Here is a 13,479-nt window from a genome sequence, read left to right as displayed (position 1 = left end):
AATGAAAACGTGTTGTGTATTCAATGGGTAAATAGGATATCAGATGTATCAACTAAATACATACTGCACAATAGCAAGCATTTAGAAGAGTTTAGAAAGTTTAGGAAGAGTTTAAAAAAATTATTATCCACCCGGGAAACTATCTATTCCCACAGACTTAAGACCCATTCACATGGTGGAGTGCCCGCCTGGAAAACTTCTGTGTGCAGCAAGGACCGCTATGAAATGTGCTCATGGTTCTGAATTTTTGGAAAACAACATTTTGCGTAAAATTTGCTGAACTTCCTTATTCCTCAAACAGTATATCATTGGGTTGAGTAAAGGTGTTATTACTGTGTAGATGACAGACACCAGTTTATTGAAATCAACAGACCTGGCCCTATTTGGCCTGGCATACATAAAGAGGGTGGCTGCATAGAATATTATAACTACAACCAAATGGGATGTACAAGTGGAAAAGGCCTTTTGTCTCCCACTGGAGGTTGGAATTGAAAGAACAGAGTTCAGTATGAAGCTATAAGACACACATGTTAGCAGCAATGGTACCAAAAGTATCAGTAAAGCGAGTACAAAGTCAACAAGTTCAGCTAACTTCATGTCTGTACATGCAAGATTCAGTATGGGTGAGATATCACAGAAGAAGTGATTTATAACATTTGAATGACAAAAAGTTACTCTGGAAATGTAATAAACTTTAATCAGTGATATAAAAAAACCAGTGAACCACGATCCTAGAGCCAGGAGGCAACATACATTCCAATTCATGATGGTGACATAATGCAAGGGTCTGCAGATGGCTACATATCGATCAAAAGCCATAGCAGTCAATAAAACACATTCTGTGCACACCAAGGCAACAAAGAAGTATAGCTGTATCATACAAGAACTTACAAGAATTTCTCGACTTTCAACTGCAAATATCGAAAGTAACTTGGGCACAGTAACAGTAACATACCATGTTTCCAGGAAGGAAAGGTGGCCAAGGAAAAAGTACATTGGCTTATGTAACTTGGAATAACTCCAGATTAAAATGATGATAAGCAGGTTTTCCACAACGGTTAAAAGATAAATTAGAAAGAAAATCAAGAAGAGAAGAATTTGAGCTGGACGAGAAGTGGGGAATCCTAGTAGAATAAAGGTGCTGATGCTTCTAGTTTCATTGGAGTTGTTTTCCATTTTTCAAGAGAACTAATATGGTGATGCAAAAAGCAAATCATTTTTTACGTTTTTATTGTGAAAAAGTAATAAAAAGAACTATATTATTTTTCTTTTGTGGGTCAATATGATTAAGACATAACCAAATGTCCATCTAATGTTTGTTGCACAGTGAACAACACAAAATTTAAAATGTGAAGAAACATTGGTGGAATTGCTGTTTTTTCCCTTTCTCCCAGAAAGCATTAACAGAGTTATCCAGGAATAGAAAAGCAAAGTTAGGCTGGGTTCACATATGTCTGGCATCCGGCATAGGTGAACTCAGCCTAGATCTCGACGCAACTGATGCCACAACTGATGACAAGTTGGTACACAGCAAGCTGCATTCAGAGGTACACAGCAAGCTGCATTTCCCTGTCCGGTGTCCAACCATCCGGCATAAAAATTGAGATGCTGGATAATTGTGAACTGTCCCATTCAAATGAATGGAATCAGTTCTAGCATCAGTTTCCCTCCGGTGCACGACGGAGGGAAACTATGCCAGATGCCGGATATATGTGAACCCAGCCTTACTTTCTTTCAAGAACACCACCACACCCTGGCTCCATTCCCTTCCATGGAACTGAGTTGCACACATAACCTCAGCACAGGTGTGCTGTTTTAATTTTGTATGAAAACAGCTGTTTTTTTGGTTTTTTTTTTTATCCTGGAAACCCTTTTAATAAAAGTTATGGTGGCATTGAAAAGAAGTTATGGCTATTTAAATTATATGAAGGAAAAAAAAACATTTCATCCTGAAAGGGGTTGTCTTTATGTTTAAAAATGAGAGGGGGGGGGGGCTGATACTTACCTGCACCAATTCTGTACTGGTGTCTTCCAATGGTGCAGGTCCCAGCTGCTGAAAGACTACTGTTCTCCATCCAAAAACACATGAAATGTAGGTGGGTAGAGGTGGGTAACCACTGCAGCCACTGGTTGGCTGAATGGACATTTCTTATGTGTCAGGATAGAGGAAGTGCTCAGCAGTGGTGACTGGTGATCAGCAACATCAATATGGCCCTCGTGCAAGATCAGTGGCAGGTAGCAGTGTTTTGTTTTTTGTTTTGTTTTTCATCCACCATATATAAAAATAGTTATCTAGATAACTTCTTTAAGACTCAAAAGAGTTGTGTTCTTAAAGAGTTAAAGGGGTATTCCAGGATTTATTTGACTATGATACAGGGGCTGTAAAGTTAGTGTAGTTCATAATATAGTGCTTGTACCTGTGTGTGACGGGGGTCTCGCAATCTTCAGATTTTCACCCCAATATTTATTTTTAACAGCGTACAAAATGACTCAGGTCTCGGATTTTCCCAGGTTGCAGAGCGTCGAGACGTGACATCACTAGTCAGGTGTTCAAAGGGAGCCAGTCCTGCTTCAATGGGTGGAGCGACTGCTGGATGGGAAAGAGATCATTTTGCAACAGCTGTAGGCACCCTGGTTAGAAAACACAGGGCTTTTGAATGGATGCAGCTCGTTTGTGTAACCCCTTTAATATTATCACAATACATATTCATGTACATTTCCATGTGATGCCTTTATACAAGCTCCAAGTTGTAAGAAACAAAAATACAGCATGCACAGAAGTATATGAGGTTCTACTGTATATCTCCAGTTTCTGTAGAGGCACAGAGAGGGTTTTCCTGTGTGATGCATATAAAATATGACAGAAAAAGATAGTCACCTGCCCCGTTAGAAGGCCTACTACAATGAATAGCTTAAGAAATATTCCTACAAGAGTATAATTTCTGTATGATACAGTGCCCTAAAAAGGCATCATACAGTGTCATAAGAAGTGTCTCAAACTCTTTAGTACAGAGTAGCAGGGACTCTCTGTGCCTCCATACAAGTTGTATACCTGAAGCCTAAGGAAAATGAGAAATGAGACTTACCATAGTGTAGACAAAAACATTTTTAAGAAATAATAAGAGAGAACCATATATGCAAATTTACACTTGCTAAAATTAAAATAGAAATTCAAATATACATGTTGAGTTATCCAAGAAGGAAACAAGTAAGCCAGGTGAATATCAATCACACATGTATTTATTGCAATGTATTCTCCCTCAGCTTACTGGTTATTGGCTGTAAGTTATACTGTTCACTACGTCTTGGCTGCTGTGGGACATAATTTAGACAGCTAATAAATAACAATCCAGAAGTTCCAAAATGAGAAAAACAAAGAACAATAAAGTTGGTACTCGTGTGTGAATGGCTACAATTGTGCCCCTATGGCATTTTTATAAATATGTTGAACACTTTACAAATGATTCCTTACCCTTAAATGCGATCTTCTTATTGCAATAGGATACAGTATAGCAGGGTGAAGGGTGAAGGGTGAGGCAGCACGCTTCACTCCCCGGCTTGCAGCTTCATCCAAATGATTGCAGGAAATGGGCTCCATTGGTCAGATCAGATGGCCAGCTCGGTAGTCAAGCATGCTGTTGTGCGCTTCACCTGGCTATATGTAATCACTGTAGAGGGTCTCTACATTGAGATCTAGATCAGTCTAAACTGTGGACAGGAGCCTAAGCAAGGAACACCATTGTGCAATTGGGTCCTGACTGCTTGAGAGCCCCAGCTGTCATAGTGAGTGCTGGACTGGATGGACAGTGACTGGAATGGGTGAAGAACATGAATGAAATACAGCAAAGTCAAACAACAATTCAACTTTGTAACTTAGAACTGTTACTACCTGTAAGAACCATTAAGCTTGTGTGAACTCAATATATTCTATGTAACTGTCTCCAATAATGTATCTTAATAGTGGGGAACTGCAACTATATGCTTATGGACACTGTGAAAATACACCGCTTAAAAAAATAAAGGGAACACTTAAACAACACAATGTAACTCCAAGTCAATCACAGTTCTGTGAAATCACACTGTCCACTCAGGAAACAACACTGATTGACAATCAATTTCACATGCTGTTGTGCAAATGGAACAGACAACAGGTGGAAATGATAGGCAATTAGCAAGACACCTTTAATAATGGATTGGTTCTGCAGGTGGTGACCACAGGCCACTTCTCAGTTCCTATGCTTTCTGGCTGATGTTTTGGTCCCTTTTGAATGCTGGCGGTGCTTTTACTCTAGTGGCTGCATAAGACGGAGTCTACAACCCACACAAGTGGCTCAGGTAGTGCAGCTCATCCAGGATGGCACATCAATGCGATCTGTGGCAAGAAGGTTTGCTGCGTCTGTCAGCGTAGTATCCAGAGCATGGAGGCACTACCAGGAGACAGTCCAGTACATCAGGGGACATGGAGGAGGCCATAGGAGGGCAACAACCCAGCAGCAGGACCGCTACCTCTGCCTTTGTGCAAGAAGGAGCAGGAGGAGCACTGCACGGTTATAAACAGATTCCATGAGGGTGGTAGGAGGGCCGACATCCACAGGTGGGGGTTGTGCTTACAGCCCAACACTGTGCAGGACGTTTGTCATTTGCCAGTGAAAACACCAAGATTGGCAAATTCGCCACCAGCGCCCTGTGCTCTTCACAGATGAAAGCAGGTTCACACTGAGCACATGTGACAGACGTGACAGAGTCTAGAGACACCGTGGAGAACGTTCTGCTGCATGCAACATCCTCCAGTATGACCGGTTTGGCGGTGGGTCAGTAATGGTGTGGGGTGGCATTTCTTTGGGGCGCTGAACAGGCTTCCATGTGCTTGCCAGAGGTAGCCTGACTGCCATTAGGTACCGAGATCCTCAGACCCCTTGTGAGACCATATGCTGGTGCAGTTGGCCCTGGGTTCCTCCTAATGCAAGTTCCTGCAAGAGGAAGGCATTGATGCTATGGACTGGCCCGCCCGTTTCCCAGACCGGAATCCAATTGAGCACATCTGGGATATCATGTCTTGCTCCATCCACCAACGCCACATTGCACCACAAACTGTCCAGGATTTGGCGGATGCTTTAGTCAAGGTCTGGGAGGACATCCCTCAGGAGACCATCCGCCACCTCATCAGGAGCATGCCCAGGCGTTGTAGGGAGGTCATACGGGCACGTGGAGGCCACACATACACTACTGAGCCTCATTTTGACTTGTTTTAAGGACATTACATCAAAGTTGGATCAGCCTGTAGTGTGGTTTTCCATTTAGATTTTGAGTGTGATTCCATATCCAGACCTCATTGGGTTAATAAATTTGATTTCCATTGATAATATTTGTGTGATTTTGTTGTCAGAGTATTCAACTATGTAAAGACAAAAGTGTTTTGTACGATTAGTTTATTAATTCAGATCTAGGATGTGTTATGTTTGTGTTCCTTTTATTTTTTTTTAGCAGTGTATCTAATGATGCAACCTTCTTTATTATTCTTGATTGTGTCTGAGTCTATGTTATAAGTAAAGTTAGATGTTTTGCTGCACTGGAACTCTCGATATCCACCTACAGTTATTCCACACCATTTCAAACCCGAACGTTACAGATTAAAGTACGTTCATACATACATGATCCTGCACAGATTTGATGCGCAGGAGTTGAAACTGCCGATTAGAAGCATTGCTCGGGCATTTAGTTTACATTGAAATCTGCAGCAGAAAATACTGTGCATGAAATCCTGCGCATCAAATCTGCGTACCTGTGGACGTACCCTTAAACTGTAAATATTTTAAAGACTGTTACAGTTGTGTTTTTGATTGTTCAAAGTGTACCTGTCAGATCCCACAAAAAAATATGTTACACAGTACCTAATCCTTACCATATTATGTAATTTTTATGCCTCTATCACCTATATTTATTATTTAAAAAAAAAAAACTCTTTTCATTAACTCATAGTGTTAGAAATCCTCTCAGGGAAGGGGGCATGTCCCTCCTTGAGGTGGTGGGAGGTGATTGGTGTGTCTGCCCATGTAGCCTTGTCCATGAGTCATCTCTTATCCATGACTCATGGACAAGCCTGATGCTCCTGCAGGACTAGCTAGTGTCCCAGTAGGTATGGGGACCCCTAGTGGTGGGATTTTCAGGAGCCATTTTCTTTATTAAATATTTTAAACAACCATATTACAAAAGGCCTTTAATTACATCAGTAACAGCATATAAAAAGTTCCACACTACAACCCTGTGTCTGCAATAAGGTTCTGGAGCTGGCAGCGCGTCACAGTTATGCCGGTGCACGCGGTCGGCTTCCGAACCTTATTGCAGACACGAGGCTCCGGTAGGGAAGACCCTGTATCTGTTCCTAGTGGATACACAGCATATTTAATTTAAAAAAAAAAAGCTATATGTTCCTATAAGCTATTCCATTTTGAACCACAAAAAATGATTACCATCGAGTGTTCTCCCATACTATATGTCACAGTGACACCCTATCGGGTCAGCTGAGACACTGGAGAGAATGTCCAGAGAGTAAATTCTGGGTACATCTGGGTACTTATTGCTAGTCTGTGAAGGTATTTTACCCAAGCTTTTTCTGGAAAATTGATCTCATATTAAGAGAGCAAAGAATAGAGTTGATAAATTAAACATTTGGTCTGGCAAAAATTCATAGTGCAATGTACAATAATACAGAGACAAATTAATTACCGGTTAAAAAAAAATAATAATGAGTGCAACAAAGACAGATGAAGAACTTAAATAGAACAAACACAAGAAAGACCTTCGGGGACATTTATCATCGTTGCTTTGGTAAGCAAGTTCTGTAGTCATTTTTTCCTTGCAATTTTTTTGCTTATGTATGACATATTTATCATACTATCACAGGGGGTTGATAAATTTTACTTACATGAGCAAAAACCAAGAAATCATTTTTAAATACCATTTTTTTAGCACACAGAAGCAAAAACCAAATTATGGCTACAGAACACCACTTTGCAGCTTTGGAAAAAAATGTGTATATATATGTGTGTATGTGTGTGTGTGTGTGTTTATTACATTTTTTTAACACTGTTTTTTCTCCCTAAATGTTCTTACTCATTTTTTTTTTGTTTTGTTTTGTTACTTCTTCTACAGATCCGTGTATCCTGTGGACTCCTTCGGATTCGGTGGACTACTTCGATGACCAGCGTTTTTCTTTGCTTGATGTTAATAAAATGGTTAACGAAGGCTTGTGGGGGAGTGTTTTTTTGTAATGAAATTTTTTTTAAACCTGTTGTGTTTTTTTTTTTTTTTTACTTACTGGACAGGCTTAGTAATGGAAGCTGTCTTACAGACGGAGTCCATTACTAAGTCGGGCTTAGCGTTAGCCACAAAAACAGCTAGCGCTAACCCCCAATTATTACCCCAGTACCCAACACCACAGGGGTGCCGGGAAGAGCCGGTACCAACAGGCCCGGAGCTTCAAAAATGGCGCTCCTGGGCCTAGGCGGTAACAGGCTGGCGTTATTTAGGCTGGGGAGGGCCAGTAACAATGGTCCTCGCCCACCCTGGTAACGTCAGGCTGTTACTGTTTGGTTGGTATTTGGCTGAGAATAAAAATAGGGGGGCCCTATGTGTTTTTTTTTAAATATTTAATTATTATTTTTTTTCTTTTTTAAACGCATAGGGTCCCCCCTATTACATTACAGTGCAGCCGCCCGGGCTCCTCATATGGCCTCCCCGCTACCCTCACTTAATAATGATGGGGACACTGATATACATCCCCCCTTGTCTCCCGCCCGCGCCGCTCAGCTCCTGCTGCTACAGGACTACAACTCCCAGCGTGTCCTCACTGTAAGGGCATGCTGGGACCTGTAGTCTTGCAACAGTTAGCAGACAGATGGGAGTTGTGTGGTGCTGGCAGGTGAGAGGGGGGGATGTAAATCACTGCAGTGTCCCTGTAGCAAAGTGAAGGTAACGGGGAGAAAGTATGTCGGAACACGGGCGGCAGTAGCTTTTCCTGCTCCATGTTGGAGCTGGAGTAAATTTAGTCAATTTTTACGGCCGTTGCGACATTTTATTGCGCAGCTGCGACTGTCTCAGTTAATAAATACCTGACTAAACCAAGTAAAGTTTTCAAACCCGCGTTCCGTAGTCAAAAAAAAAAACTTGCTCTTCTTGCTCGCATAGATGATTGTCGCACGAAAAGTCACAGTGTCGCAGTAGCGACTTTTTTGTGACAAATTTACACAGAAAAACTCGGGTAAAAGGGTTGATAAATGCCCCTGAATATGATCATTATAGTATAAGTAACCCCCTGGGATTGAGTGCACAAGCAAATTAACTCTACAGTGACTATAGCTGGGGAAGGAGGAGTTTTGTGATCAAGTGCTTGTAGCCATCTTGGATTATTTTTTTTTTCAGTTCTAGCCCAGCAAGCAGAGACAGAGGACACAGAGGGATACTGGTTCAAAGAGTGCCTGCCACAACAGCTGCTAGCAGGTTGAACAAGATCCAAAGCTGGCAGCAGGAAAGCCTCTGTGAGCAGCGAATTGAACTTAAAGCTGGACTAACATTATTTATAGCGCGTAAGGGTAAGCCTGAAACCCTTTTTCCCTTTCCCAGAACAGGACACCCTGAACTCATATGCTGATAAGAGACCTTGAGATCTGTTTGCGGACTTATTGAGAGCTCCAGCCTACTCCATATAACACTGCGGAGCAAGACTTTGTATGGGCCTCATCTATTTATTGTGAACAAACTTAGGGTACCGAATGGTCACAGGGAAGAATTTTAACCCCATAAAGACAGGGCCAATTTTTGGGGGAAAGGCTTAGTTTTCTCCTCCTCACCTTCTAATAGCCATAACACTTTAAATTTACCCTTACAGACCTATATAAGGGCTTGTTTTTTGCACCACAAACATTACTTTGTAAAGACATAGCTCATTTTACCACCAAATCTAGAACGAAATAAAAAATATATAATATAAAATATTTGTAGGTAGAAATTGAAAAAAAGAAAGCAATGTAGCAACTTTTGGGGGTTTCTGTATCTTTGCAGTGCACTTTTCTGTACAAATGACACATTATCTTTATTCTGTAGGTCCACACAATTACAATAATATCCTATTTACATAGGTTTTGTTTTTCTTTACGACGTTTAAAAAATGTATAACTTTTTGTAAGATAATTAGTATGCTTAACCCCTTCCCACAAATGGACATATATACATCCATTTGCATTAAGTCACGGGTAAAATGGATGTATAAATGGACATATAAACATCCATTTTACCCGTGACTTAATGCAAATGGAAGTATATATGTCCATTCTCGATCACGTCACCACAGGTGTGCGGGCGGTGATCGGCGGTGGGGGCCGGCAATCGCATATTGCTGGGCACCCTCTGCAACTGTCAGGAGCGCTGGTGACAGAGGGAGGAAGCTCCCTCTGCTCTCCAATGAGACCCCGCGATGCGATCACGGGGTCTCATTGGTAGCCATGGCAACCAGGGGCCTCCAAAAGGCCCCTGGTTACCTGGCTATGGAAGCCAATCAGGCTATGCCAGAGGCAAAGCCTTATCTGCTATGTGTATCACTGAAACACTGACAGTTGTCAGCCTTAAACTGATAGGCATAGTACACTGCAGTACAGATCAGTGTATTATAGGTGTCAAGTCCCCTAGTGGAACAGTAAAAAAAAAAAAAAATACACTAAATAAATAATAAATAAATAATAAATAAAAAATACACATAAATAATAAATAAATACAAATGAATAAATAAACAAACACAAGTTCCGTTTCCCTCCCCCCCCCAAAAAAAAATTATATACGCATATTTGGTATCGCCACGTCCATAACAACCCAAGCAATCACATTATTCAACTCGCATGATAAACGACTTACATTTTTTTATAAAAACCTTGCCAAATATATGGCTTTATATCAGTGCCGCCTCTGTAAAACTAAAATAAAAAGGATCAAAATATCCAATGTACCCCAAAATTGTACCACTAAAAACATCAACTCCTCATGGAAAAAATTACCGTATTTATCGGCGTATAACACGCACTTTTTAGGCTAAAATTTTTAGCCTAAAGTCTATGTGCGTGTTATACGCCGATACCGCCCCAGGAAAGGCAGAGGAAGAGAGGCCGTCGCTGCCCGCTTCTCTCCCCCTGCCTTCCCTGGGGTCTAGAGCCCTGCTGCCGGCCCTTCTCACCCCCTGGCTATCGGCGCCGCTGCCCGTTCTGTCCCCCTGACTATCGGTACCGGCGCCGATAGCCAGGGGGAGAAAAGGGGCAGCGGCACCCATTGCCGGCGCCGCTGCCCCGTTGCCTCCCCCCATCCCCGGTGGCATAATTACCTGAGTCGGGTCCGCGCTGCTGCAGGCCTCCGGCGTGCATCCCCTTCGTCGTTGCTATGCGCTGCAAGTAATTATGCCACCGGGGATGGGGGGAGGCAACGGGGCAGCGGCGCCGGCAATGGGTGCCGCTGCCCCTTCTCTCCCCCTGGCTGTCAGCGCCGCTTCTCTCCCCCTGGCTATCGGTGCCGGCAATGGGGCGCCGGTACCGATAGTCAGGGGGACAGAACGGGCAGCGGCGCCGATAGCCAGGGGGAGAGAAGGGCCGGCAGCAGGGCTCTAGACCCCATGAAAGGCAGGGGGAGAGAAGCGAGCAGCAACGGCCTCTCTCCCCCTGCCTTTCCTGGGGGTGTATCGGGGTAAACACGCGCACACACGCACCCTCATTTTACCATGGATATTTGGGTAAAAAACTTTTTTTACCCAAATATCCTTGGTAAAATGAGGGTGCGTGTTATAGGCCGGTGCGTGGTATACCCCGATAAATACGATAGCTATCGCACAACATTGTTGGTATAAAAGGTTAAAAAAAAATACACCTCTCAGAAAAAACAATTCACTAACAAGATTTTTTGTAATCAAAAATAGTTTTTATAGTGTAAATATGATAAACCATCAAATAAAGTACATTAATGAGGTATCACCAAAATCGTACCAACCTGCAGAATAAAATTACCATGTCATTGATACTGCTTGGTGAACACTGTAAAAAAAATAATAATAATAATCTTGCCAAAATTACGGCTTTTTGGTAATTCTGCCTCACTAACAATTTAATAAAAAAGTGATCAAAATGTCAGACATACCCCAAAATAGTACTATTCAAAACCGCTACTTATCCTGCAAAAAATAAGCCCTCATACTGTTCCATTGGTGAAAAAATAAAAACGTTAAAGATCTTAGAATAAGGTGACACTAACTAACTAAAAAGTAGGAAGACCCAAAATCCACACAGTGCTCCGTCATGTCTGAGGCCTGTGTGTGAGTCATGTAGCGCACAAAGACCCCATATGGGATATTTCTAAATATGTCAGAATTAGGGGAATAAATATAGAGTTGTATTTTCCTGTCAGCACCCACATTTGAAAAAAAAAAATTTTTTGAATTCCACTTTGCTTTAATTTCTGTGGAACACCTAAAATAATAAACTTCCCAAATGTCATTTTGATTACATTGAGGTGTGCAGTTTTTATAGTGGGGTGATTTATAGTGGGTTCTTACATATAGGCCCCTAAAATCCACTTCAGAACTGAACTGATCCCTAAAAAGATCAGATTTTCAAATGTTCTCTATAATTTTGAAAATTGCTGCCAAACTTCTAAGTCCCATAACGTCCTAAAAAAGAATCAACCAAAGTTTACTAGTACTAATATAAAGTACAATATGTCACAAAAAGAGAATCTCAGAATCGCTTGGATCAGTAAAAGCATTCCACATAAAGAGACTTATGTCAGATTTGAAAATTGAGGCTTGGTCATTGAGGCCAAAACAGGCCACGTCATTAACCCCACCAGGACCAAGGCCATACAGGCACACCATCGCATCCTGGGACTTAAGGACCAAGGGCGTACCTGTACTCCCTCTGCGTCTCCGTTCACCATCAGAAACCGGGCGGTAAACAGAACAGGATGCTTGCTGAAATCGTTCAGCAGGCATCCCGTGCAGACGCCTGGGGGGGTCCTGAGACCAATTCAGACCAGCAATCTGCAGCGATTCCGGGTCATACGGGTCTTCGGTGACCCAGAAAGTAAGACTGATTCCCCTGAAGGGATAGAAGGGAGGTGGCAGGGGTGCACATACATTTCCACTGAAGAAGGGGACCCCCTGAAATGCGTTTTGCATCTCAGACCACATACCACCTTGCAAAGAGACATATATCCACATATTTGTACTTGCAACAGCTGGAACCCCAGCATTTTTGGACCACTGTACTACTTCAACTGCATGAGGACGCTGCTTCCCGGCACTCAACCAACCACCACCTTAAAGAACTGGCCAGACGCTGTTCTGTGCCAATCCGCAGGAACATCATCACCAAAGGTACCCAGCGTTTGTCCGTACACGCGGATATCTATCCATCCAGGATGGCCACTGGTCCATGCCAGTCTGCGCTCAACTTGGAGAACATGGCACGACCTTTTGCATGCGGAGACCACATAGCATTTCCATGGGTGGTGAGAGGTGCAGCGCACCGGTGAACTTTTACTAACTTTCTATCCTTATCTACATCCTATTGCGGATCTCACAGTGGATTCCTATATGTAGAGACTTATATTGAGAGACATATATTATAAGACTATTAGCCATACTTACCTATAGGTTACTAGTAATACTCTCCATATGTGGTCAGACTATTTTGCATATATATTTTATATAGTATTATGTGTGTTTCTGACATGGGCCTTGTCGGAACACTATTTTAACTTTATTTTTATATTCTATCTTAAAATTTACCTGTATGTATAACTGGTCATATCTCGTGCATTTTTAGGATTTATATACCTAGAGGACTGTTTTTTCATTATATTTATTTCGAAAAGTAAAAGCATCCCAGAGTTATTAATGCTTAATGCACAGTGGTCAGAATTGCAAAAAAGGGCTGAGTCCTTAAAGTGAAAATGGGTTTGGTCCAAAGGGTTAAAATAAAAGAAAATAAGGAAATTAACCAATTTGGTATTGTCACATGTGGGATTGTCCAAAACTTTAACCCCTTCTTGACCTAGCGATTCTTTTTTTGGCTTATGTTTTCTTCCTCCTCACATTCAAATTTTTTTATTTTATTCATTTTTATTTTATTTGTGGGACAAGTTGTACTTTTCATTGGTGCACTTTATTTTATCGTATAATGTATTACAAAGGTAGAAAAAAATATATATAAGGCAAAATTGAAAAGAATAAGGAATTGTGCAAATTTGTAGGGCAATCATTTTTTTGGAGTTCACAATACAGTAAATCTGACATGCTAACTTTATTCTATAAGTCAGTACGATTCCAATGATACCAAAGGTGGATAATTTTCCTTTGTTTAATGGTTAAAACAATGGAAAACTTGAAAAAACAAAAAACAAAAACTTTTTATTGCCCCTATAACTTTTATTTTTATTTTTCCACCTACG

The 13,479-nt window shown here is 41.6% G+C and overlaps 1 protein-coding gene across 1 annotated transcript; it reads right to left on the bottom strand.

The window, feature by feature from the left end:
• Window positions 1-231: 231 nt before the first annotated feature.
• Window positions 232-1,176, bottom strand: LOC130368618 (olfactory receptor 6B1-like). Its single transcript, XM_056572588.1, has one exon. The coding sequence runs from the start codon at window positions 1,174-1,176 to the stop codon at window positions 232-234; it is 945 nt and encodes a 314-aa protein (XP_056428563.1).
• Window positions 1,177-13,479: the final 12,303 nt, after the last annotated feature.

The sequence above is a fragment of the Hyla sarda genome, chromosome 1, assembly GCF_029499605.1.
Source record: "Hyla sarda isolate aHylSar1 chromosome 1, aHylSar1.hap1, whole genome shotgun sequence".
NCBI lineage: Eukaryota > Metazoa > Chordata > Amphibia > Anura > Hylidae > Hyla > Hyla sarda.
Note: the sequence above shows the minus strand (reverse complement) of the source record. Positions and strands in the feature narration are given on the sequence as shown.